A 25,000-nucleotide genomic window follows, 5' to 3' on the forward strand; every position below is an offset into this window, starting at 1 on the left:
GTACTGAGTAACTGATGAGTAACATATATATACACACACATATATATATATATATATATATATATATATATATATATGTGTGTGTGTGGGGAAAAAAAATCACAAGACTACTTCATCTCTACAGGCCTGTTTCATGAGGGGGTTCCCTCAATCATCAGGAGATTTTAATGGGAGCATTCACATACCATGGTTTATATAGGGCACAGAGTGGGTGGGTACAGGCTGGCGTAGGGGCGTGGTGATTGGCTCATGTGTTACCTAGGAGGTGTTTCCGTCTGTGGCGGCATGCTGTTACAATTTCGCTGCGCTTGTTGAGGGATGACAGGTCTGGACGGTAAATAATAAACAGTTTCTCTTTCAAGCATAGGTTGCATCTTTTATTACCACTATTGTAAGGTGTGCTGGATGCAAGAATTTGCCATGTTATTGAATATTCAACATTATTGTCTTTGAGGTCCCAAATGTGTTTGCTGAGTTCTGTGGTATTTCGCAGGTTTTTGTTCCTGAAAGAAGCCTTGTGATTGTTCCATCTGGTTTTGAATTCTCCCTCGGTTAATCCTACATATGTGTCGGATGTGTTAATGTCCTTGCGTATTACCTTAGATTGGTAGACAACTGATGTTTGTAAGCACCCCCCGTTGAGAGGGCAATGAGGTTTCTTTCGGCAGTTACATCCTTTGTTGGTTTTGGAGTCGCTCTGTCTGGGGGCCGACGGCTCATTTGCAATTGTTTTGTTGTGGTTTGAGATGATTTGTCGTATATTGTTCATGCAGCTGTAGCTCAATTTAATGTTGTTCTTGTTGAATACTTTTCTTAGGCTGTTGCCTTTGGGAAAGTGTTTGTCAATCAGAGTGAGGAATTTGTGTCCAATGTTCGTTGAGACGTTTTTGCTGTATGGGGGGTTGTACCAGATGATGTCGTTTCGTTTTCTGTTCTTTTTTGGCTGGTTTCCTGGCGTGGGTTCATAGGTGAGGGTGAAATTGTATCCGCTTTCATCAAGGGCTTTTTGGTACGGGGGGGTTGCTTGGTCAAATTCAGCTTTGCTAGATGACAGCATCGATAGCCTTTTATTGATTCCGGTAGGTATACTTTTCGTGGTGGTGGGTGGGTGGTTGCTGTCATGGTGCACGTATTGGAGTGTTGTGTTGGGTTTCGTGAATGGTTGGTAGCTTTTATTTCTCAGGTTGAAAGTGACGTCAAGGAAGTTGACGGTTTGCTTGTTGGCTTCAATCGTGATCCGTAGGCCGTTCTCTTTGAAAATTTGGCATATGCGCTTCTTGGTATTCTCGCTGCTCCTTGGCGATATATATATATATATATATGTATACACACATATATATATATATATATATACATACATTGATATATACAGTATATAATTTATATTTATTTATTTTGCCATTTTTGTTTACATGTTAAAGGTGTTTTAATGAATATACATGCATGTTTAACACATAAAGATTCCTTTCTTTCATGAAGACAAGAATATAAGTTGGTGTATTACCTGATTGTGATGACTTGCATTGATTGTAATCAGACAGTAGTGATGATAACGTCCACGTTTTCAAATGGAGGAGAAAAAAAGTTCCTCCTTTCTGTCTAATACCACATGAAAGTGGTTGGTTTTTGGCTTCTTATTTGTCCAGCTTCCATATTCGTTTTTATACACTTTACAAGAAATACATTGGCGGCAAACTCCGTCGCTTGCTAGCTTGTTTGCGCTGGCTTTCGGAGACTCTTATTTTGAAAGCGCAGGCGCGATGGAGCGGCACTTTTATTGTGAAGACAGGAACTGTGCAACATATTTGTTTTGCTTTTCCTGTTTGACTCACTCACCTTTTGGCCGATGATTCCTCTCTCTTAGTGTACATTACAATGACACAGCCCTCCTCCCCAACATAATCCTACTAATCAAATGCAGTCCTGTTGGAAACGCTGTTTTGTTTTTTTTTAACTTCAGCCCACTCGAGTCAATAAATGAACCATGTTAGCGGCTTAAGTGTAACTTGTTTCTGTGTTCCTGACCCATCAGGAATGTAACAGCACGCAGCCAGGTGGACTTCAAAGTCTGGAGTCACCGCACCCTGAAAGCAGATGCCCTGCTTGGCAAAGCCACACTGGACCTGATGCAAGCCTTGGAGCAGCATGAAAGGAAATGTAGGAATACAAGTTACCTTCCAAGTCCACTTTTAGTCTGAATTGGGATCTTATATCTAGGTTCATTCTTAGCTCAGTCATACTGTACACAGAACATCAAATACTCTTGCAAGGTTTTGTGCAGCCCATTCCTGAGTGAAATCGGCCGATAATTACTTGTCTTATCTGTAAGTTGTTCAATGTATTTATGGTGAGTGCTAAAAAAATATCGACACAATATTGGAACTAATTTCTTATTCTCTTTTGTGACAATTGTACCAGTGAAACAGTCAAAGTACACACAAGTCAACAAAAAACACATCACACCCCACTTTTAAATCCTTGTATTGTTGCCCTCAAAGAGCTCCTGTTTGTTGAGGTTGTAAACAATTACAAAATATTTTGAGAAGATAAGAATCTTGACCTCATCCCTCTTGAGTGCATCATTTTGTGGTATCGACACCACCACTTTATGGGTGGATCTGCCCTCTCCTTACAACAGTGCTGACACCAACAGTTGCTATTAGATCATCCGCTCTCTACAGTCGTTAATTAACTGTTATTACCTGCTTACTTTCTACAGTTCCATCTACCGTATTTTCCGCACCATAAGGCGCCCTGGGTTATAAGCCGCGCCTTCAATGAACGGCATATTTCAAAACTTTGTCCACCTATAAGCCGCCCCGTGTTATAAGCCGCATCTAACTGCGCTAAAAGGAATGTCAAAAAAACAGTCAGATAGGTCAGTCAAACTTTAATAATATATTAAAAACCAGCGTGATGTGGGCGCGCATGGAGTCGTATATCAACATGGACGGAGCTGCGTGAAAAAAGCCACCCGGCCTCTTCGCGTAAACTTACCTTAACCACTCGCTCATCTTTTCTTCATCCATCCATCCCTTCGAGTTAGCTTTTATGATGACGCCGGCTGGAAAGGTCTCTTTTGGCAAGGTCTTCCTTTTGAATATCACCATGGGTGGAAGTTTCTGGCCATTAGCTTGGCAAGCTAGAACCACAGTGAAGGATGACTTCTCATTCCCTGTGGTGCGAATATTCACCGTACGTGCTCCCGTTGTATCCACAGTGCGGTTCACAGGAATATCAAAAGTCAGTGGAACCTCGTCCATGTTGATAATGTTCTCTGGCCGGATCTTTTTTTCAGCTATCTTGTTTTTACAATATGCACGGAAAGTAGCCAGCTTTTCTTGAAAGTCTTTAGGCAGTTGCTGTGAAATAGTAGTCCGTGTGCGGATGGAGAGATTGCGTCTTTTCATGAACCGGAAACCTGTCGCTTGGTAAGGGGCCATTTTGTGGTCTTTACAGATGTAAACACACAAAGGAAATGAAACGTAATATCCGCGCGCTCCTTCTTCTTCTACGCGGGCGGGTGGTTGCTTACAGTAGAAGAAGAAGCGCTTCCTGTTCTATGGGGGCGGATGCTTACCTTGGCGGTTGCTTGCGTAGAAGAAGAAGCACTTCCTCTTCTACGGGGAAAAAATATGGCGGCTGTTTACCGTAGTTGCGAGACCGAAACTTTATGAAAATGAATCTTAATATTAATCCATATATAAAGCGCACCGGGTTATAAGCCGCACTGTCAGCTTTTGAGTAAATTTGTGGTTTTTAGGTGCGGCTAATAGTGCGGAAAATACGGTACACATTTACACACACATAACACTCATCTACTCATTGTTGAGTTAAGGGTTGAATTGTCCATCCTTGTTCAATTCTCTGTCACTATTTCAGAACACACACATTATACAAATATACATTATAAAATCAATAAGAAAACGGGAGCTCTAATTTGGGAGTCTGAGATAGGATCAGAAGTTCCTATATAAACATTGCGCACTCACGTCGCCTTTTTGTATTGATTACTGCAGCTGTGCACTGGATTTATTCACAAATACAAACTACAACTCACAAACACTTTAGAGTTAGGCTCCACCATCAGAATGTGTACTTAAACTTATAAAGATCACATGGATATTATTCAGTGAGTTGATTCACCAAAACTAACCTGTTATACAGGAGGAAAAAGCACACAGGACGTTTCAATTGTTCACAGACTGGTCGCGCTCATCAGAATGACAAGACACTTCCGGTCTGCAGGTGATAGCATTCAATTGGGAAGAAACGCCCTACTGCCCCCTACTGACCAATGTGAATACTGATAAATGTGTAATGACAGCTCCAAAAACGAATTCAAACCACAAAATAAAATAAATAAATCAACACAAAAATGTGACACATTATGGGTGGGTCACATATGCATGTACAGTAGATGGCAGTATTGTCCTGTTTAAAAGTGTCACAACATTGCTGTTTACGGCAGACCAACTGCTTTACGGTGGACGGAAACTTGACTGCTGTTGTTGTGTGTTGTTACCGCGCTGGGAGGACGTTAATGAAACTGCCTAACAATAAACACACATAAGAAACCAAGAACTCGCCCTCCATCATTAGCTGTTTATATGGTGGGAAAGCGGACGTGAAAACAGGCTGTCAACACGTCACTCAGGTCCGCATGGAGCTGGAGGGGGCGTGGCCTCCAGCTCCGCCTGAATTTCGGGAGATTTTCGGGAGAAAATTTGTCCCGGGAGGTTTTCGGGAGAGGCGCTGAATTTCGGGAGTCTCCCGGCTATCGGTGTGTAACATGCTTAGCCTCTTCCTTCAGTGTTAATAATAATTATGATACTAAGAAATGCAGTTAATTTGCCATCATGGAGGTGACTATTATCAGCTTAGGGGAGCGGCTCCACACTGTGTATGGAGACACATAATTAGCTCTTAGCTGCTTGTTGAATAAATACAGTAAATACCTCCTTGTCCTCCCAGATCTCCTTGTAACAACACAATCATTGACCCCTTTAGCATTCATGAGCGTCACTAATCTCTATTTTTAATTAGGGTCGTGATGTCAAGCAGTTGGGAAGAAATGGGTGACTAATATTGGTGGTTGTTTTATCCTCTCTCATATAAAGCCTACTTGGATGAGGAGCGAAATGAACGATGGATTGAATGCCCTGAGAATACAAAGAACTGGATGAACGACAACGTCAATAGCGCTCCTCTATGAGCTTTTTATGATGTTCTGTCAGGTTCAAACACCGAACTATCTATTACACAAGACAAGAAGAAGGAATCAGGCAGAAACAGAGTTGAGTTTTACTCATGGGGAAAGACGTATTGGGCTGTACATTTAGTTACAGTTCCACCCTACGCTCTAAGGTACAGTCCCACGTGCTCCTCTATTTATTCAGGAGGTCCCTAGTTAACATCACTGAGGCTACTTCTGAAGGGAGAGGTAATGCAAGCAGCCCCAGTAGACACAATACATGATTATTCAGAATGGAAATGTGCTGACACTCGTGATTTCGCCCTGTCTCTGTTTTGTCTGCTTTGAGGTACTCGATGTCCGTCCTTGGCTGTCAGGAGGCAGGGTCTGGACACAAACTGCTGACACGAGACAACTCGCAAAGCAAGATTAGATAGAAAAGTACAACTTCAGCACAATTGATAATAACTATAGCAACGGCCTTTAAAGCATAAGAGTTGTGTGATAACGTACGCATAATTATTCTAACATGTTCATTTTCACTTCCATGGTGATTCATTTTTTTCGTTGGCACACTGCTGTTAGGGGAACAAAATGATGTGTAAAAAGTCAACTAAAAAGCGACCTTACTGTATTTTCTGCCATCCAAGCAGATACAGTATCCTCTCGCCACACATACTTTAAATAGTTTTCCAGCAAATCTCAACAAACTAAAATTACGGTTTTAATTAATTTTGAGTGCGCGTTCATAATGTCATAACTTGGAAAGGTCTTAAACCGAGGACCACCTGTGTACAAACACAATGTGACCTAGTGACCTTAGCTTTATTACACTAAATATTTAGGGCCCGCATGGCCCATTGCAAAAGGACTCCCGAAGGGAGTCCTTATGCAATGGGCCATAAGGACCTATAGTATTTGTAAGGTTTTATTCTTTATTCTTTATTCTTCCGCCGCCACATTAAACTGTAATTTGACCCACTTAACATGCTTCAAAACTCACCATATTTGACCCACACATCAGGACCTGCGAAAATTGCCTTTTTAAAAAAAAAACGAACCACAAAACTCAAAATTGCGCTCTAGCGCCCCCTAGGAAAAAAAAAACTAGACTGCCTGTAACTCCCACTAGGACGGTCTGAGAGACATGAAACAAAAACCTCTATGTAGGTCTGACTTAGACCTACATTTCATAATAGTACATGGTCAGGCTAAAATCAACAGGAAGTTGGCAATTCCCCCTTCAAGACAAAAAAGTACTAAAAACAGTAACTTTTGCCTCTTTGAGCTGTAATTTGACCCCCTTAACACGCTTCAAAACTCACCAAACTGAACGCACACATCAGGACTGGCAAAAATTGCGATCTAATAAAAAAGCCTAACCCCAAATTTAAAAATTGCGCTCTAGAGCAATTTTTTAATAAAACGGAGAAAAAACTGCTCCTCGGAAGAAAAAAATGACAAAACTGCCTGTAACTCCCACTGGGAAGGTCGGAGAGACATGAAACAATAACCTCTATGTAGGTCTGACTTAGACCTACATTTCATAATAGTACATTGTCAGGCTAAAATCAACAGGAAGTTGGCAATTCCCCCTTCAAGACAAAAAAGTACTAAAAACAGTAACTTTTGCCTCTTTGAGCTGTAATTTGACCCCCTTAACACGCTTCAAAACTCACCAAACTGAACGCACACATCAGGACTGGCAAAAATTGCGATCTAATAAAAAACCTAACCCCAAATTTAAAAATTGCGCTCTAGAGCAATTTTTTAATAAAACGGAGAAAAAACTGCTCCTCGGAAGAAAAAAATGACAAAACTGCCTGTAACTCCCACTGGGAAGGTCGGAGAGACATGAAACAAAAACCTCTCCGTAGGTCTCACTTAGACCTACATTTCATAGATTGACAACCCCCAGCAAAAATCAACAGGAAGTTTGCTATTCCCCCTTCAAAACAAATTTTTTGTAAAAAACGGTCACCTTCCTTCAAAAACGAACTCCTCTGAGCGCGTTTGTCGTTTCGCCTTCAAACTAACACAGGAGAGGGATTGAACCCTTGTGATTACAATGACAGAAGCGCTTTTTTTCTAACTGCTCCGGTTTTGATTTTATGACCCTTCAAAGACCTGCTGCGCTGCTGTTTTTTGAAGATGGCTGCTTAAAAGCAGGAAGCACCAACGTGCCCACACAATGCAGACAAGGTAGGTACACTAGACAAAAGTCTTGGGACACTTCAGACTAAAAGTAGACAAAAATATTGGGACACTTAGGACTAGCACCTGCCAAATACGCGGTCCCGACCAATGCTGCTTGCAGCTTTAATCCTTCTTATATTCTATTCTCAACACATTTTCTTCCCCCCCAGTGGAGAATGTGAAGGAGGTGCTGAAGCTGAGTGTGACTCACAAGGGAGTTGTGGTGCCTGCAGGAGAACTTACGGTCTACCTGGACGGACTTACCGACAGTGACCAACAAGAATTGGCACCACTGACCAATGGAAATGCAGCCAATGGCACGAGTAAGTTCAATGTTCAGTTAAATTTGTTAAAAAGATGTGCAAAGTGGGTTTTTTCTCTAACAATAAAACACATTTCAACTGGGAAAGAGCAAATATAACCTATTTTGGAGAAGGTAGAAAGCCCAAAAAAGTGTGAAAGTGTGTTGAATCCATAATTGGCTGATTTTGAGTGTGAGTTTCTGTTCTGACAAGCAAGCAGTGTGTCTTGGTAGGAACCATACATACACTCACTGAGGGCAGCCATAACGGGGATGTGGCCCCCAATGAAAAGGAGTTTGACATCCCTGCACGAGGCCATCGTGCTGATTATATTAATTAGGAGTCCACAATAAATATTGGACCGATAATTAGTAGAATGAAGTCGCATAAATGCATTTGATATAAAAAAAAAAATAGCTGCGATAAACAATTTTTTAAAAAGCATTGAGGCGAGATGACCCGTACTGAGGGCTCCTTGGTGTAATGCAGTGGTTCTCAAACTTTTTTTGTCATCCCCCACTTTGGACAAAGGGGAGTTTTCAAGCCCCACCTGCCCCCATCGCCCCAACAGAGCGCTAATGCCAAGCTTTAACATTTTCAAATTTATTGAACATCAAGTTGTATACATTCAAACTCAATAACATAAAATAACATCAAGTTCAATAATAAATAAAATAACTGTGCAGTTGTGGTATAACTTGCATCAGGTTCAATAATAAATAAAATAACTTCTATCAAGTTCAATAATAAATAAAACAAAAGTGTTATAACTTGCATCAAGTTCAATAATAAATCAAAACAAGTGTTATAACTTGCATCAAGTTCAATAATACATCAAAAAAAGTGTTATAACTTGCATCAAGTTCAATAATAAATCAAAAAAAGTGTTATAACTTGCATCACGTTCAATAATAAATCAAAAAAAGTGTTATAACTTGCATCAAGTTCAATAATAAATCAAATAACTTGCATCAAGTTCAATAATAAATCAAAAAAAGTGTTATAACTTGCATCACGTTCAATAATAAATCAAAAAAAGTGTTATAACTTGCATCAAGTTCAATAATAAATCAAATAACTTGCATCAAGTTCAATAATAAATCAAAAAAAGTGTTATAACTTGCATCAAGTTCAATAATAAATAAAACAAAAGTGTTATAACTTGCATCAAGTTCAATAATAAATCAAACAAAAGTGTTATAACTTGCATCAAGTTCAATAATAAATCAACAAAAGTGTTATAACTTGCATCAAGTTCAATAATAAATCAAAAAAAGTGTTATAACTTGCATCAAGTTCAATAATAAATTTAAAAAAGTGTTACAACTTGCATCAAGTTCAATAATAAATCAAATAACTTGCATCAAGTTCAATAATAAATAAAATAAAAGTGCCACTTTGCAATCTTTGCAAAAAAAAAAATGAGGAGCTATGCATTTGGCAAGACAGGGCAAGTGACAGCACTTTTCCCCAGGAGAGCCACCTTGCTTCACTGTGAAACAGCACGGCTGTATGATCAGCTCCCATTTCCTCACACAGTGCAGAGAACAGTCGCACTTTCAGTGGTCGTGTTTTGATCAAATTTACCGCGCTCACAACATCTGTTAAAACCTCATTGAGTTCGGGGCTGAGCTGCCTTGACGCGAGTGCTTCCCGGTGAATGACACAGTGTGTGCCCGTCACATTTTTGTTTCTCTGCAGGCGCTGGCTCTGGCTCAACGACCTTTGAGGTGCGAGTCACAAATGTATATATTTGTGTAATTGTGATCCACACATTAGCCTGCTACCCATCCGCGCGAAAGTTTGTTCCGCTTAGCCCCGCCCCCATTAGTTACTGTTGCTATGTCTGTCAAACTTTTGCTCCTACCGAGAAATTTAAAGCCTACAGTAAAAATAAGTACCGGTAATTTCCATTTATTTATATAGCGGATTTCACAGACAGAATCACAAAGTGATTTACAGTGTGTATAGAAAATGAAAGCATAGTAAAAAAAAGAATCTAAGAATATAATAATAAAAAAAAATTTTTTAAGTGAAATTTCCTCCCGTTCCTCGCGCCCCACCTGTCATGTCTCTATTCCCCACCAGTGGGGCGCGCCCCACATTTTGAGAAACACTGGTGTAATGAGCCTGTTGTCAAGTCCCACTGAACTCATGGTGAAGAAACCAAGTCATGTGGGACATCTTCAATGTTTCAGAGGAAGACGTTCACCTACTATTTGCAGCAAATGTTTTGCAAACACGCCACGAGAAAGGAAAAAGCATTCAACTTCAACACATCAAATCTCATCAACCAGCATAACGCCTGTGAGTGTCTTGAAAGCCTAGAAGACGCAAAGGAAGGGAAAAGGCTTGTTCCTATGGCCGCAACATTTGCAAAGTGCTAAGGTCTGCCAGATACGACCCGAGGGCTGAAGCCATCTTAGATGGAAGTGATGGTGCTGGACAACATCCTTAAATGTACTGGCTTTTGTTAGGACAAATCTGCAGGTGCAGTTTGTCAAATCCTTGGAGTCTTTTTTTTTTTTTTTTACCTCCAAAGTATGCACAAACTACAGTTGAATCTAAATGTTAAACAAGAATGCGTATAAATAAGGTATTAGTCTTAAAACGCAGGAAGTTATCTGCTTGAAATAAATTAGTGCACCCCTAAAAACAGTATTGGGGATGAAGATCCATCCATCCATCCATCTTCTTCCGCTTATCCGAGGTCGGGTCGCGGGGGCAGCAGCCTAAGCAGGGAAGCCCAGACTTCCCTCTCCCCAGCCACTTCGTCCAGCTCCTCCCGGGGGATCCCGAGGCGTTCCCAGGCCAGCCGGGAGACATAGTCTTCCCAACGTGTCCTGGGTCTTCCCCGTGGCCTCCGACTGGTCGGACGTGCCCTAAACACCTCCCTAGGGAGGCGATCGGGTGGCATCCTGACCAGATGCCCGAACCACCTCATCTGGCTCCTCTCCATGTGGAGGAGCAGCGGCTTTACTTTGAGCTCCCCCCAGATGACAGAGCTTCTCACCCTATTTCTAAGGGAGAGCCCCGCCACCCGGCGGAGGAAACTCATTTGGGCCGCTTGTACCCGTGATCTTGTCCTTTCGGTCATAACCCAAAGCTCATGACCATAGGTGAGGATGGGAACGTAGATCGACCGGTAAATTGAGAGCTTTGCCTTCCGGCTCAGCTCCTTCTTCACCACAACGGATCGATACAGCGTCCGCATTACTGAAGACGCCGCACCGATCCGCCTGTCGATCTCACGATCCACTCTTCCCTCACTCGTGAACAAGACTCCGAGGTACTTGAACTCCTCCACTTGGGGCAGGGTCTCCTCCCCAACCCAAAGATGGCATTCCACCCTTTTCCGGGCGAGAACCATGGACTCGGACTTGGAGGTGCTGATTCCCATCCCAGTCGCTTCACACTCGGCTGCGAACCGATCCAGTGAGACCTGAAGATCCTGGCCAGATGAAGCCATCAGGACCACATCATCTGCAAAAAGCAGAGACCTAATCCTGCAGCCACCAAACCAGATCCCCTCAACGCCTTGACTGCGCCTAGAAATTCTGTCCATAAAAGTTATGAACAGAATGGGTGACAAAGGGCAGCCTTGGCGGAGTCCAACCCTCACTGGAAACGTGTCCGACTTACTGCCGGCAAAGCGGACCAAGCTCTGGCACTGATCATACAGGGAGCGGACCGCCAAAATCAGACAGTCCGATACCCCGTACTCTCTGAGCACTCCCCACAGGACTTCCCGAGGGACACGGTCGAATGCCTTCTCCAAGTCCACAAAACACATGTAGACTGGTTGGGCAAACTCCCATGCACCCTCAAGGACCCTGCCGAGAGTATAGAGCTGGTCCACAGTTCCACGACCAGGACGAAAACCACACTGTTCCTCCTGAATCCGAGGTTCGACTATCCGGCGTAGCCTCCTCTCCAGTACACCTGAATAGACCTTACCGGGAAGGCTGAGGTTGCTGAGGTAGTTAAAAAGCTCCTCGGTGGCAAGGCCCCGGGGGTGGATGAGGTCCGCCCGGAGTGCCTTAAGGCTCTGGATGCTGTGGGGCTGTCTTGGTTGACAAGACTCTGCAGCATCGCGTGGACATCGGGGGCGGTACCTCTGGATTGGCAGACCGGGGTGGTGGTTCCTCTCTTTAAGAAGGGGAACCGGAGGGTGTGTTCTAACTATCGTGGGGATGATGATGATTGATTTTCTATCAAACATTTAAAAATACCCAAAGCACTTGACAGGGAAAAGTCATGTTTCCTTCTCTCTATCCAATGTATGCTAATATGCAATTGTTCTTCTCCACTCCTCCAGAAGTCCAACAGAATGGTGATGCCATCCATGGAAATGGACAATCTTCTACAAGTGTTGCCAATTGGTAAAATTAACTCTCTATATCTCTCCAAACTATTTGGGATTATTCTTTCTCCAATCCTTGTATTTGAGGAAACTCTTTTTTAATGCATAGTATGCGTTTTACTTTGAGTTTTTTAGCCGTTTGGACTCAACGTTTTTGCTTGCATTCAGCTAAGCCAGGAGTCGGCAACCCAAAATGTTGAAGGAGCCATATTGGACCAAAAATACAAAAATAAATCTGTCTGGAGCCGCAAAAAATTAAAAGCCATATTACATACATATAGTGTGTCATGAGATACAAATTGAATTAAGAGGACTTAAAGGAAACTAAATTACCTCAAATATAGCTACAAATGAGGCATAATGATGCAATATGTATAGAGATGTCCGATAGTATCGGCCTGCCGATATTATCGGCCTGCCGATATTATCGGCCGATAAATGCTTTAAAATGTAATATCGGAAATGATCGGTATCGTTGTTTTTATTATATGTATCGTTTTTTTTATTTTTTATTAAATCAACATAAAAAACACAAGATACACTTACAATTAGTGCACCAACCCAAAAAAACTCCCTCCCCCATTTACACTCATTCACACAAAAGGGTTGTTTCTTTCTGTTATTAATATTGTGGTTCCTACATTATATATCAATATACAGGTAAAAGCCAGTAAATTAGAATATTTTGAAAAACTTGATTTATTTCAGTAATTGCATTCAAAAGGTGTAACTTGTACATTATATTTATTCATTGCACACAGACTGATGCATTCAAATGTTTATTTCATTTAATTTTGATGATTTGAAGTGGCAACAAATGAAAATCCAAAATTCCGCGTGTCACAAAATTAGAATATTACTTAAGGCTAATACAAAAAAGGGATTTTTAGAAATGTTGGCCAACTGAAAAGTATGAAAATGAAAAATATGAGCATGTACAATACTCAATACTTGGTTGGAGCTCCTTTTGCCTCAATTACTGCGTTAATGCGGCGTGGCATGGAGTCGATGAGTTTCTGGCACTGCTCAGGTGTTATGAGAGCCCAGGTTGCTCTGATAGTGGCCTTCAACTCTTTTGCGTTTTTGGGTCTGGCATTCTGCATCTTCCTTTTCACAATACCCCACAGATTTTCTATGGGGCTAAGGTCAGGGGAGTTGGCGGGCCAATTTAGAAGAGAAATACCATGGTCCGTAAACCAGGCACGGGTAGATTTTGCGCTGTGTGCAGGCGCCAAGTCCTGTTGGAACTTGAAATCTCCATCTCCATAGAGCAGGTCAGCAGCAGGAAGCATGAAGTGCTCTAAAACTTGCTGGTAGACGGCTGCGTTGACCCTGGATCTCAGGAAACAGAGTGGACCGACACCAGCAGATGACATGGCACCCCAAACCATCACTGATGGTGGAAACTTTACACTAGACTTCAGGCAACGTGGATCCTGTGCCTCTCCTGTCTTCCTCCAGACTCTGGGACCTCGATTTCCAAAGGAAATGCAAAATTTGCATGGTTGGGTGATGGTTTGGGGTGCCATGTCATCTGCTGGTGTCGGTCCACTCTGTGTCCTGAGATCCAGGGTCAACGCAGCCGTCTACCAGCAAGTTTTAGAGCACTTCATGCTTCCTGCTGCTGACCTGCTCTATGGAGATGGAGATTTCAAGTTCCAACAGGACTTGGCGCCTGCACACAGCGCAAAATCTACCCGTGCCTGGTTTACGGACCATGGTATTTCTGTTCTAAATTGGCCCGCCAACTCCCCTGACCTTAGCCCCATAGAAAATCTGTGGGGTATTGTGAAAAGGAAGATGCAGAATGCCAGACCCAAAAACGCAGAAGAGTTGAAGGCCACTATCAGAGCAACCTGGGCTCTCATAACACCTGAGCAGTGCCAGAAACTCATCGACTCCATGCCACGCCGCATTAACGCAGTAATTGAGGCAAAAGGAGCTCCAACCAAGTATTGAGTATTGTACATGCTCATATTTTTCATTTTCATACTTTTCAGTTGGCCAACATTTCTAAAAATCCCTTTTTTGTATTAGCCTTAAGTAATATTCTAATTTTGTGACACACGGAATTTGGGATTTTCATTTGTTGCCACTTCAAATCATCAAAATTAAATGAAATAAACATTTGAATGCATCAGTCTGTGTGCAATGAATAAATATAATGTACAAGTTACACCTTTTGAATGCAATTACTGAAATAAATCAAGTTTTTCAAAATATTCTAATTTACTGGCTTTTACCTGTATGTATTATTCTAACCTTATCTTTACTGTGTGCATATTTTGCAAAAGTAGATTGGTGATTATGTCAAAATCAATAAAAAGAAAAGAAGAACGGTGGTTCAGGCAACAAAAAAGGAGTTTCAGCATAGAAGCAAATATCCTTTATTATTTCGTAGTAGACTACATCGATCCCTTTTTATTACTAACAAGATGCGGCCTTTTCAATTGTGTAAGTGAAACAAATTCTTTATCTCTTCTCCTTTTTTCTCTGGCCAAAGTCGGTAATAATTAGTCCACAAGCATCAACTCCAGAGTGTTGATTTGCAAGGTTTTCCACTGTCAGTGTCGGAGCAAAAGTGACTGAAGAAGAAGAAGCGATGAGAAGTGTGAGATGACATGGTGGTGATGAGGATTCATGTTTCCACCTCCAGCACGGTGAATGGGACGGACTCGGGCCTGCGCTCAGATTCCTGTTCACCGTCTAATGGAGGGGAAAGTCAGGTGCCTTCCAGTTCCTGCAGCCCGTCCTCAGGTCCCGTCGTCAACGGCGACATCACACACGACTCCAGCCACCCACCCTCAAACACTGATGTAGCGAGTCGGACTGGTGAGTAGGTACTTCATTTGTTCAATACTGTACATCAAGTACATCATACACTTTGCATCTTTCTATTTAATAGCGTAAATATGTGCTATCTGTAGTAATCATTTGTATTTACTGAGTACACCACCGTGTGTACTTGAATAGGAGAAAAAACCTAATTGCGACTTTTCTCTCTAAAATTGCAATTTAATTTGCCATTCTTATATTTTATACAAATAAATGCATACAACTGCGAAAATAGAGAGTGAAGGAAGACATGTTACTATAAGACTTAACATATTCTTGTCTCAAAGTGCCACACATTAAAAACAATGTACAATAATTTACTTTTATGTCTTTATGCAGACAGACTCAGAGCTTTTTTCTACGTCATGCTCTTAAACATAAATAACCGATAAAAACTATACAGCAGAGGTGGGACCAAGTCATTGTTTTGCAAGTCACAAGTAAGTCTCAAGTCTTTGCCCTCAAGTCCGAGTCAAGTCCCGAGTCAAGACAGGCAAGCCCCGAGTCAAGTCCAAAGTCAAGACTGGAAAGTCTCAAGTCAAGTCCTAAGTCCTGCATTTTGAGTTTCGAGTCCTTTCAAGTCCTTTTAACCACAGACTAATATATTAACACAGATTGTGTATGCTTTTCAAACGCTGTATTTATTTATTAAAACAAGTGCATTTTAAATTGCAGGAAAGAGAATTGTGCTGACATTGCACTTTATAATAGCACTATTAACCAGTCATTTGAAACATTAACTCATTCCTTTACAGAACAAACACATTGAAAAATAAAGTGCAAATGTACTTATTTGTACAAAAGTGTTAACATTGAAAAAACATGACATATACGTGAACATAACAAAAAAGTTGTACTTTTTATATGTCAGGGCCCTATGCTGCATTGCATTTGCAAAAGACCAAATTAGCCAAGAGTCTGTCAGTCATTTGTGCACGATGGGGGCGTAGTATGATGCCACCATGGCTGAAAACTCGCTCCACTGGAGCACTGGAGGCAGGCACTGCCAAGACTCTCATGGCCACTCGGAACAGTGAAGGAAGAGTCTTCATGTTCAATGCCCAGAACAAAAGGGGGGAGAGAGTTGTTTTGGGTTGGTGCACTACTTGTAAGTGTATCTTGTGTTTTTTATGTTGATTTAATTAAAAAAAGAAAAAGAAAAAAAAATTATTTCTTGTGCGGCCCGATACCAATCGATCCACGGACCAGTACCGGGCCGCGGCCCGGTGGTTGGGGACCACTGAGGTAAACAACCAACAGTATGTCAGAAAGCTAGCTAAAACGGTACACATATTCATAATATAGTATACATTTTAACTGACCTTTATTTTACTATTTTTGTCTTTTTTTTAGGTGTCTAAAATACGCGGTGCTGCTGACCGCCGTCTAACGTTACGTGTGATATATTGACTAACGTAACCCTGCTTGAAAAAAATCACTGAACAAAAAGTATGAATAAGGTAGTGAACTGCAACAGATTCCCGTGTTTGCAATAACGTTATAACGTTAGCAGTGAGTTTACAGCCTCACTGATTTAACTACACAGCAAATAAAAGTCACGTTACTTAGCCAATAAACGTTATCTTACATTCAAAACTTACCGTTCTTTGTGCAACTTCAAATGCCGGACGAAGTTGGAAGTTGTTGCCTCTCCATCAGTAATTTTGGAACCGCATGTGTTGCATACTGCAAACCGTTTTGTGTTGACCACCTCGTAATTTTTATACCCAAACAAAATTATTTTAGGTATCATTTTTTGTTCACTGGCGTGTGGTTTGGACATGTCTTCTTCGTTGGTTGTCCTGCAATTTGATTGGATGAATGCTGTGTGATGAAAACAAAGTAGATCTAATTTGATTGGCTGTTGTACTGAGAGCACACCAGCTGACACACGCAACGCTGATAGACAAGTACACAATGAAAAATACGGAGCGCTCCCGAATAACTTTTTCATCTTTGGGTTTTGGGGAAAGTAGCAAGTCATGTCAAGTCATGTCAATTCAAAAGGCTCAAGTCCAAGTGAAGTCACAAGTCATTGATGTTAAAGTCGAAGTCGAGTTGCAAGTCTTTTTACATTTTGTCAAGTCGAGTCTAAAGTCATCAAATTCATGACTCGAGTCTGACTCGAGTCCAAGTCATATGACTCGAGTCCACACCTCTGCTATACAGTGCTTATAATGTAGTCATAATATATAATAATAATGTAACCATTTAAAAAAGTATAACCTTTTATTTCTCATTACTGTCGAATTGTTGACCATTGTACTGTAATTGGCAGATAAAAAAAAGACACAAAAAAATTAAATGGACTCATTTTTCAAAGCAAAAATGTAACTTGAATAAATATTGAACATCTTAAAGTGCTTTATTTTTCCCCAGCTGGAAAAACTAGGTTGAACGTTATCTTTTTCTTTGTTGCCATTATCCAATCCAATCCCATCCACTTTATTTGTATAGCACATTTAAACAACAAAAATGTTTCCAGAGTGCTGCACAACAATATTAAAAACAATATTCAAATATTGTCCTTAGCTCCACCAATGACTGAATAAAAACAAAAAAAATTATAAATATAAAAACAATATACAAATAAATATGATTTAAAAAACATTTTAAAGGGCAAAACCAATTAAAACAATAAATAGAAATCAAAAATGTAAAAACACAGAGGACCACACAACTCACGTAGTGTTCAAAGCCAGAGAATAAAAGTGGGTCTTAAGACGAGACTTAAAACACTCCACTGTGGGAGCAGTTGGAACATGGAGGGGCAGAATGTTCCAGAGCTTAGGGCCGACCACAGAGAAGGCCCTGTCTCCCCTGGTTTTAAGTCTGGTCTTGGGCACCACGAGCAGGAGTGTACATTTGGATGAGGTCCGGGATATACTGAGGTGCCAGTCCATGTACAGCTTTAAAAACAAACAGCAAGGTTTTAAAATCAATTGTAAAATGAACAGCAGTGTTTCTCACAGGACAGGCATCTATTTGTGGTGGTGTGGTCGGGGGGCGGGGGGTGACGGCGGCAGCGGCGATGACCAAGAAGAACGCGGAGTTGGAATATAAGTACAACACTTTATGTACATATTTAGCTCATTAAAATTACCGACAGGAAGGCGAGAAACACTTTATTTCAACAGACTCTGGCGCCGTACCTGTCGTCAAAACTCCAAAGACCGACTGCACAGTTGCGCTACCAAAATAAGAGTCTCAGAAAGCTGGCGTGCACAAGCTAGCAAGCTACGGAGTTTGCCGACAATGTATTTCTTGTAAAGTGTATACAAAGAGTACAGAAGCTGGACAAATAAGATGCCAAAAACCAACCACTTTCATGTGGTATTGGACAGAAAGGAGGACTATTTTTCTCCTCCATTCGAAAATGCAGACGTTATCAGCACCACTGTCTGATTCCAATCAATGCAAGTCATCACAATCAGGTAATACACCAACTTATATTCTTGTCTTCATGAAAGAAAGGAATCTATATGTGTTAAACATGCTTGTATTATCTTTAAACACCTTTAACTTGTTAACAATATTAACTATATGTGTTAAACATGCTTGTATTATCTTTAAACACCTTTAACTTGTTAACAATATTAACTATATGTATTAAACATACTTGTATTATCATTAAACACCTTTAATTTATTAACAATATGTGTTAAACATGCTTGTATTATCTTTAAACACCTTTAATTTATTAACAATATTAACTATATGTATTAAACATACTTGTATTATCATTAAACACCTTTAATTTATTAACAATATTAACTATATGTGTTAAACATGCTTGCATTATCATTAAACACCTTTAACTTGTTAACAAAAACATATATTTCATAAATTAGTAAATATAAATGATATGTATGAATGAGGTAGATCCCCACGACTTGATCAATTGAAAAGTAGCTCGCCTGCAGAAAAAGTGTGAGCACCCCTGAGTTACACCCATCTGAACAGGTCAGCCACCTGTTTAAAGCCCGATCACAGTTGAAATCTTGAAATGAAGGGCCTTTAATGGCCAAAACATTAACCTGGACAACATTTTAACTGCTGGTTGGCTCAGATTTGATTCTTTTCATTGCATTCACATGCTGCAGTGGACAGTGGACAATTTAGCTTCATTATTAATGCAGTATCTGATGCACCGTCTCCACGTGTGTTTATTGACAACAGGGTTATAACCTGGACACGTTAGCTCGTCAGTATGGTAACACGTGACGTGACAACAGCGGCGGTGTTAATGAAGCAGCGTCAGGCTGCTCACCGTGAGTGAAACGCTCGGTGAAATCACGGATTAACGTTGAATATATGACGAGCCGCGAGCGATGCAGCTATAACTTATCTACCTACAACCTATATTACCCTCGTATTTTGATCCGGTCGGTCCGTTCTTTTACTCCGCCGTCGTCTTAATTCTTTCGTGGCGGGCCGCCACAAATAAATGAATGTGTGGGAAACACTGAACAGGGAGCCAGTGCAAAGTCTCAAGAATTGGGGTTATCTGCTGGCGTCTCCTGGCCCCTGTTAAAAGTCGTGCTGCCGCGTTCTGGACTAACTGCAACCGGGAGAGAACTTTTTGGTGCATCGCAGTGGTCCAGGCCACTTGAAATAAAAGCATTCACGACTTGTTCAAAAACGTTAAAAGATAAAAACGGTTTTACCTTTGCTAAAAGACGAAGATGATAAAAACACGATTTTAAAACACCATTGACTTGTTTGTCAAGTTTAGAATTGCTGTCTATAGTTTTATTACTTATAACATGTGTTCTGCAGTTAACGGAGAGACCTGTGACGCTGCCCGTGGGTCATCATGTGATACAACTCACTCAGAATACCAGGAGGACTGCGCCCCAGACGCCCCCCAGCCGGACTCTGAGACGCCACCAGACGTCACATCTCAGCAGCAGTCGAGCCGCACACGGGCTGCATCCTCCTGTTCCGCAGCGAGGCCGACTGATGAGGCTGTGGCTGCGAGTGATGCCTCCTCTCCTGCGTTCACCTCCCCAGCACAGGGCGGCACAACCTCAGCCACGTCCTCGTCTTTGTCCTCCCCCCCAGCAGTGGGAGACACAAATGTGTCCGCAGCCAGTGAGAGCAGTAGCAGCGCTGCGACAGATGGAGCCAAACCCAGACAACAGGTGCCTGCAGGCGGGGCCTCAGACCCTCTTCCACCTGGGTAAAAATAACATTCACACCTCAACAGGGGTCTTCATGATGACAATAGTAAAACATAGAGAAGGATCTAAAAATAAACGGTAATTTTTTTTAATACTGCATTTACATACTGATTTTTTTTTTTACAATTTTAATACTGCATTTACATACATATTGATTTTTTTACAGTTTTAATACTGGATTTACATACTGATTTTTTACAGTTTAAATACTGCATTTACATACTGATTTTTTTTTTTACTGTTTTAGTACTACATTTACATACTGATTTTTTACAGTTTTAATACTGCATTTACATACTGATTTTTTTTACTGTTTTAATACTGCATTTACATACTATTTTTTTTTACTGTTTTAGTACTGCATTTACATACTGATTTTTTTACAGTTTTAATACTGCATTTACATACTGATATTTTTTACTGCATTTACATACTGATTTTTTTTTACAGTTTTAATACTGCATTTACATACTGATTTTTTTACAGTTTTGATACTGCATTTACATACTGATTATTTTTGCAGTTTTAATACTACATTTACATACTGATTTTTTTTACAGTTTTAATACTGCATTTACATAATAATTTTTTATAGTTTTAATACTGCATATACGTACTGATTTTTTTACAGTTTTAATACTGCAATACCATACTGATTTTTTTGCAGTTTTAATACTGCATTTACATACTGATTTTTTTACAGTTTTAATACTGCATTTACATACTGATTTTTTTATAGTTTTAATACTGCATTTACATACTGATTTTTTTTAGTTTTAATACTGCATTTACATACTGATTGTTTTACAGTTTTAATACTGCATTTACATACTGATTTTTTATACAGTTTTAATACTTCATTTACATACTGATTTCTTTTACAGTTTTAATACTGCATTTACATACTGATTTTTTTACAGTTTTAATATTGCATTTACATACTGATTTTTTTACAGTTTTAATACTGCATTTACATACTGATTTTTTTACAGTTTTAATACTGCATTTACATACTGATTTTTTTACAGTTTTAATACTGCATTTACATACTGATTTTTTTTACTGTTTTAATACTGCATTTACATACTGATTTTTTTTACTGTTTTAGTACTGCATTTACATACTGATTTTTTTACAGTTTTAATACTGCATTTACATACTGATATTTTTTACTGCATTTACATACTGATTTTTTTTTACAGTTTTAATACTGCATTTACATACTGATTTGTTTAGTTTTAATACTGCATTTACATACTGATTTTTTTCCAGTTTTAATACTGCATTTACATACTGATTTTTTTACAGTTTTAATACTGCATTTACATACTGATTTTTTTATAGTTTTAATACTGCATTTACATACTGATTTTTTTACAGTTTTAATACTGCATTTACATACTGATTTTTTTTACTGTTTTAGTACTGCATTTACATACTGATTTTTTTACAGTTTTAATACTGCATTTACATACTGATTTTTTTTTACAGTTTTAATACTGTATTTACATACTGATTTTTAACAGTTTTAATACTGCATTTACATACTGATTTTTTTACAGTTTTAATACTGCATTTGCATACTGATTTTTTTTACTGCATTTACATACTGATTTTCTTACAGTTTTAATACTCCATTTACATACTGATTTTTAACAGTTTTAATACTGCATTTACATACTGATTTTTTTTAGTTTTAATACTGCATTTACATACTGATTTTTTTTACAGTTTTAATACTGCATTTACATACTGATTTTTTTTTTACTGTTTTAGTACTGCATTTACATACTGATTTTTTTACAGTTTTAATACCGCATTTACATACTGATTTTTAACTGTTTTAATACTGCATTTACATACTGATTTTTTTTACAGTTTTAATACTGCATTTACATACTGATTTTTAACAGTTTTAATACTGCATTTACATACTGATATTTTTTACTGCATTTACATACTGATTTTTTTTTACAGTTTTAATACTGCATTTACATACTGATTTTTTTTACAGTTTTAATACTGCATTTACATACTGATTATTTTTGCAGTTTTAATACTGCATTTACATACTGATTTTTAACAGTTTTAATACTGCATTTACATACTGATTTTTAACAGTTTTAATACTGCATTTACATACTGATTTTTTTTACTGTTTTAGTACTGCATTTACATACTGATTTTTTTACAGTTTTAATACTGCATTTACATACTGATTTTTTTACAGTTTTAATACTGCATTTACATACTAATTTTTTTATAGTTTTAATACTGCATATACGTACTGATTTTTTTACAGTTTTAATACTGCAATACCATACTGATTTTTTTGCAGTTTTAATACTGCATTTAAATACTGATTTTTTTTACAGTTTTAATACTGCATTTACATACTGATTTTTAACAGTTTTAATACTGCATTTACATACTGATTTTTAACAGTTTTAATACTGCATTTACATACTGATTTTTAACAGTTTTAATACTGCATTTACATACTGATTTTTTTTTACAGTTTTAATACTGCATTTACATACTGATTTTTTTACTGTTTTAATACTGCATTTACATACTGATTTTTTTACAGTTTTAATACTGCATTTGCATACTGATTTTTTTTACTGCATTTACATACTGATTTTTTTACAGTTTTAATACTGCATTTACATACTGATTTTTAACAGTTTTAATACTGCATTTACATACTGATTTTTTTTACAGTTTTAATACTGCATTTACATACTGATTTTTAACAGTTTTAATACTGCATTTACATACTGATTTTTAACAGTTTTAATACTGCATTTACATACTGATTTTTTTTACAGTTTTAATACTGCATTTACATACTGATTTTTAACAGTTTTAATACTGCATTTACATACTGATTTTTAACAGTTTTAATACTGCATTTGCATACTGATTTTTAACAGTTTTAATACTGCATTTGCATACTGATTTTTTTTACTGCATTTACATACTGATTTTTTTACAGTTTTAATACTGCATTTACATACTGATTTTTTTACAGTTTTAATACCGCATTTACATACTGATTTTTTTACTGTTTTAGTACTGCATTTACATACTGATTTTTTTACTGTTTTAGTACTGCATTTACATACTGATTTTTTTACAGTTTTAATACTGCATTTACATACTGATTTTTTTACAGTTTTAATACCGCATTTACATACTGATTTTTTTACTGTTTTAGTACTGCATTTACATACTGATTTTTTTACTGTTTTAGTACTGCATTTACATACTGATTTTTTTACAGTTTTAATACTGCATTTACATACTGATTTTTTTACAGTTTTAATACCGCATTTACATACTGATTTTTTTACTGTTTTAGTACTGCATTTACATACTGATTTTTTTACTGTTTTAGTACTGCATTTACATACTGATTTTTTTACAGTTTTAATACTGCATTTACATACTGATTTTTTTTACAGTTTTAATACTGCATTTACATTGATTTTTTTTACTGTTTTAATACTGCATTTACATACTGATTTTTTTTTTTACAGTTTTAATACTGCATTTAAAGTCTAATCCATTATTATTATACTGATTTTTTTACAGTTTTAATACTGCATTTGCAAACACATTTTTTATGAGATAATCTGGCATTTTACACTTACAATTGTCCCCAAAACGGCTGTTTGAGAAACATTTGAGAATGTGGTCTGATGAGAGCCGCAGTGCGTTGGTGATGCTTTCATCACCCCCTACTGGTCTGAAGACGGGTGCTAATGTCATGCTAGCACAATGTAGAACTTCCTCAAGCACATCGATGTTACAGATTGAAATGTAGCTGCTTCTGAGTGTGAGACTTTTTATAGGCATCTCTAAAATGTACGTTTTTTTTACCATTTGAGGGTAGTTTGAGAAGACAACCCCCACAAATAGCGGTGGTGAAAAATATATATCCAACCAGGTGACATGATGTAAGTGACTTGTGAAGTCAGAAGTCCGAAAGAAGTCATACATATTTTCACCAAATAAGGTTGCATGTTTGAACAGTAACACTGTTTTGCTATCTTGTTGTTTGCATGACAGATTGATGATACTGTTGTGCTCCTAAGGTGGGAGCAGAGGAAAGACCCACATGGGAGAACATACTATGTAGACCACAACACCAGGACTACTACCTGGGAAAGACCACAGCCTCTGCCACCAGGGTGAGTCTGCATCTTTTTCTTCCCTCCTTTTGGCCTCAGCCAGGTTTTGACATTTCTCATTGAATTGCATCAATGTCCACACATGTGAACTCTTATTCAGCAAGGAACACATGTGTTGACATGTCATGCAGTGAAACAAATGATGCAATCATTCTAAGTCCCTGTCCCCATTAGGTGGGAGCGTCGAGTGGATGACCGGGGAAGGATCTACTACGTGGACCACAACACACGCACCACCACGTGGCAGCGCCCCACTATGGAGTCGGTCCGAAATTTTGAGCAGTGGCAAAGTCAGCGCAGCCAGCTGCAGGGAGCGATGCAGCAGTTTAACCAGAGATACCTCTATTCTGTAAGACTATCTTCTTTTGTCTCCATACTTTGTCTATAGTTCCAGCTTTTGTTGAATCCGTCTACTCCATTTAAACACAATTATTTGCAATGCAACTCTCAGAATATTGTTGAATTACACACCTGCAATTCCACAGATTTAAACATACTGCATATATAAAAAAACAAAAAAATAAAAGGAGAGTTATTTCCTCTCTTTGTAACTGTATTGCAGGTTTATATATGTGTGTGTTTATTCATATATATATATATATGTCTTAATAAGGTTATCCAAAAAATAGTGCTCGATACCGTAGTAGAGCGCAATATATGTATGTGTGGGAAAAGAAATCACAAGACTATTTCATCTCTACAGGCCTGTTTCATGAGGGGGGGTACCCTCA

At 38.7% G+C, this 25,000-nt stretch overlaps 1 protein-coding gene across 1 annotated transcript in view; it reads left to right on the forward strand.

The window, feature by feature from the left end:
• The window catches only part of LOC133609336 (NEDD4-like E3 ubiquitin-protein ligase WWP1), a 90,116-nt gene that overhangs the window by 25,391 nt on the left and 39,725 nt on the right, over positions 1-25,000 (forward strand). Inside the window, exons 5-11 of the mRNA XM_061964857.1 lie at positions 2,033-2,157; positions 7,561-7,713; positions 12,011-12,074; positions 14,712-14,887; positions 19,670-20,072; positions 24,174-24,269; positions 24,444-24,618. Of these exons, the coding sequence (XP_061820841.1) occupies positions 2,033-2,157; positions 7,561-7,713; positions 12,011-12,074; positions 14,712-14,887; positions 19,670-20,072; positions 24,174-24,269; positions 24,444-24,618 (1,192 nt within the window). The remainder of the gene's footprint in view (positions 1-2,032; positions 2,158-7,560; positions 7,714-12,010; positions 12,075-14,711; positions 14,888-19,669; positions 20,073-24,173; positions 24,270-24,443; positions 24,619-25,000) is intronic.

Source organism: Nerophis lumbriciformis, linkage group LG07 (genome assembly GCF_033978685.3).
Source record: "Nerophis lumbriciformis linkage group LG07, RoL_Nlum_v2.1, whole genome shotgun sequence".
Taxonomy (NCBI): Eukaryota; Metazoa; Chordata; class Actinopteri; order Syngnathiformes; family Syngnathidae; genus Nerophis; species Nerophis lumbriciformis.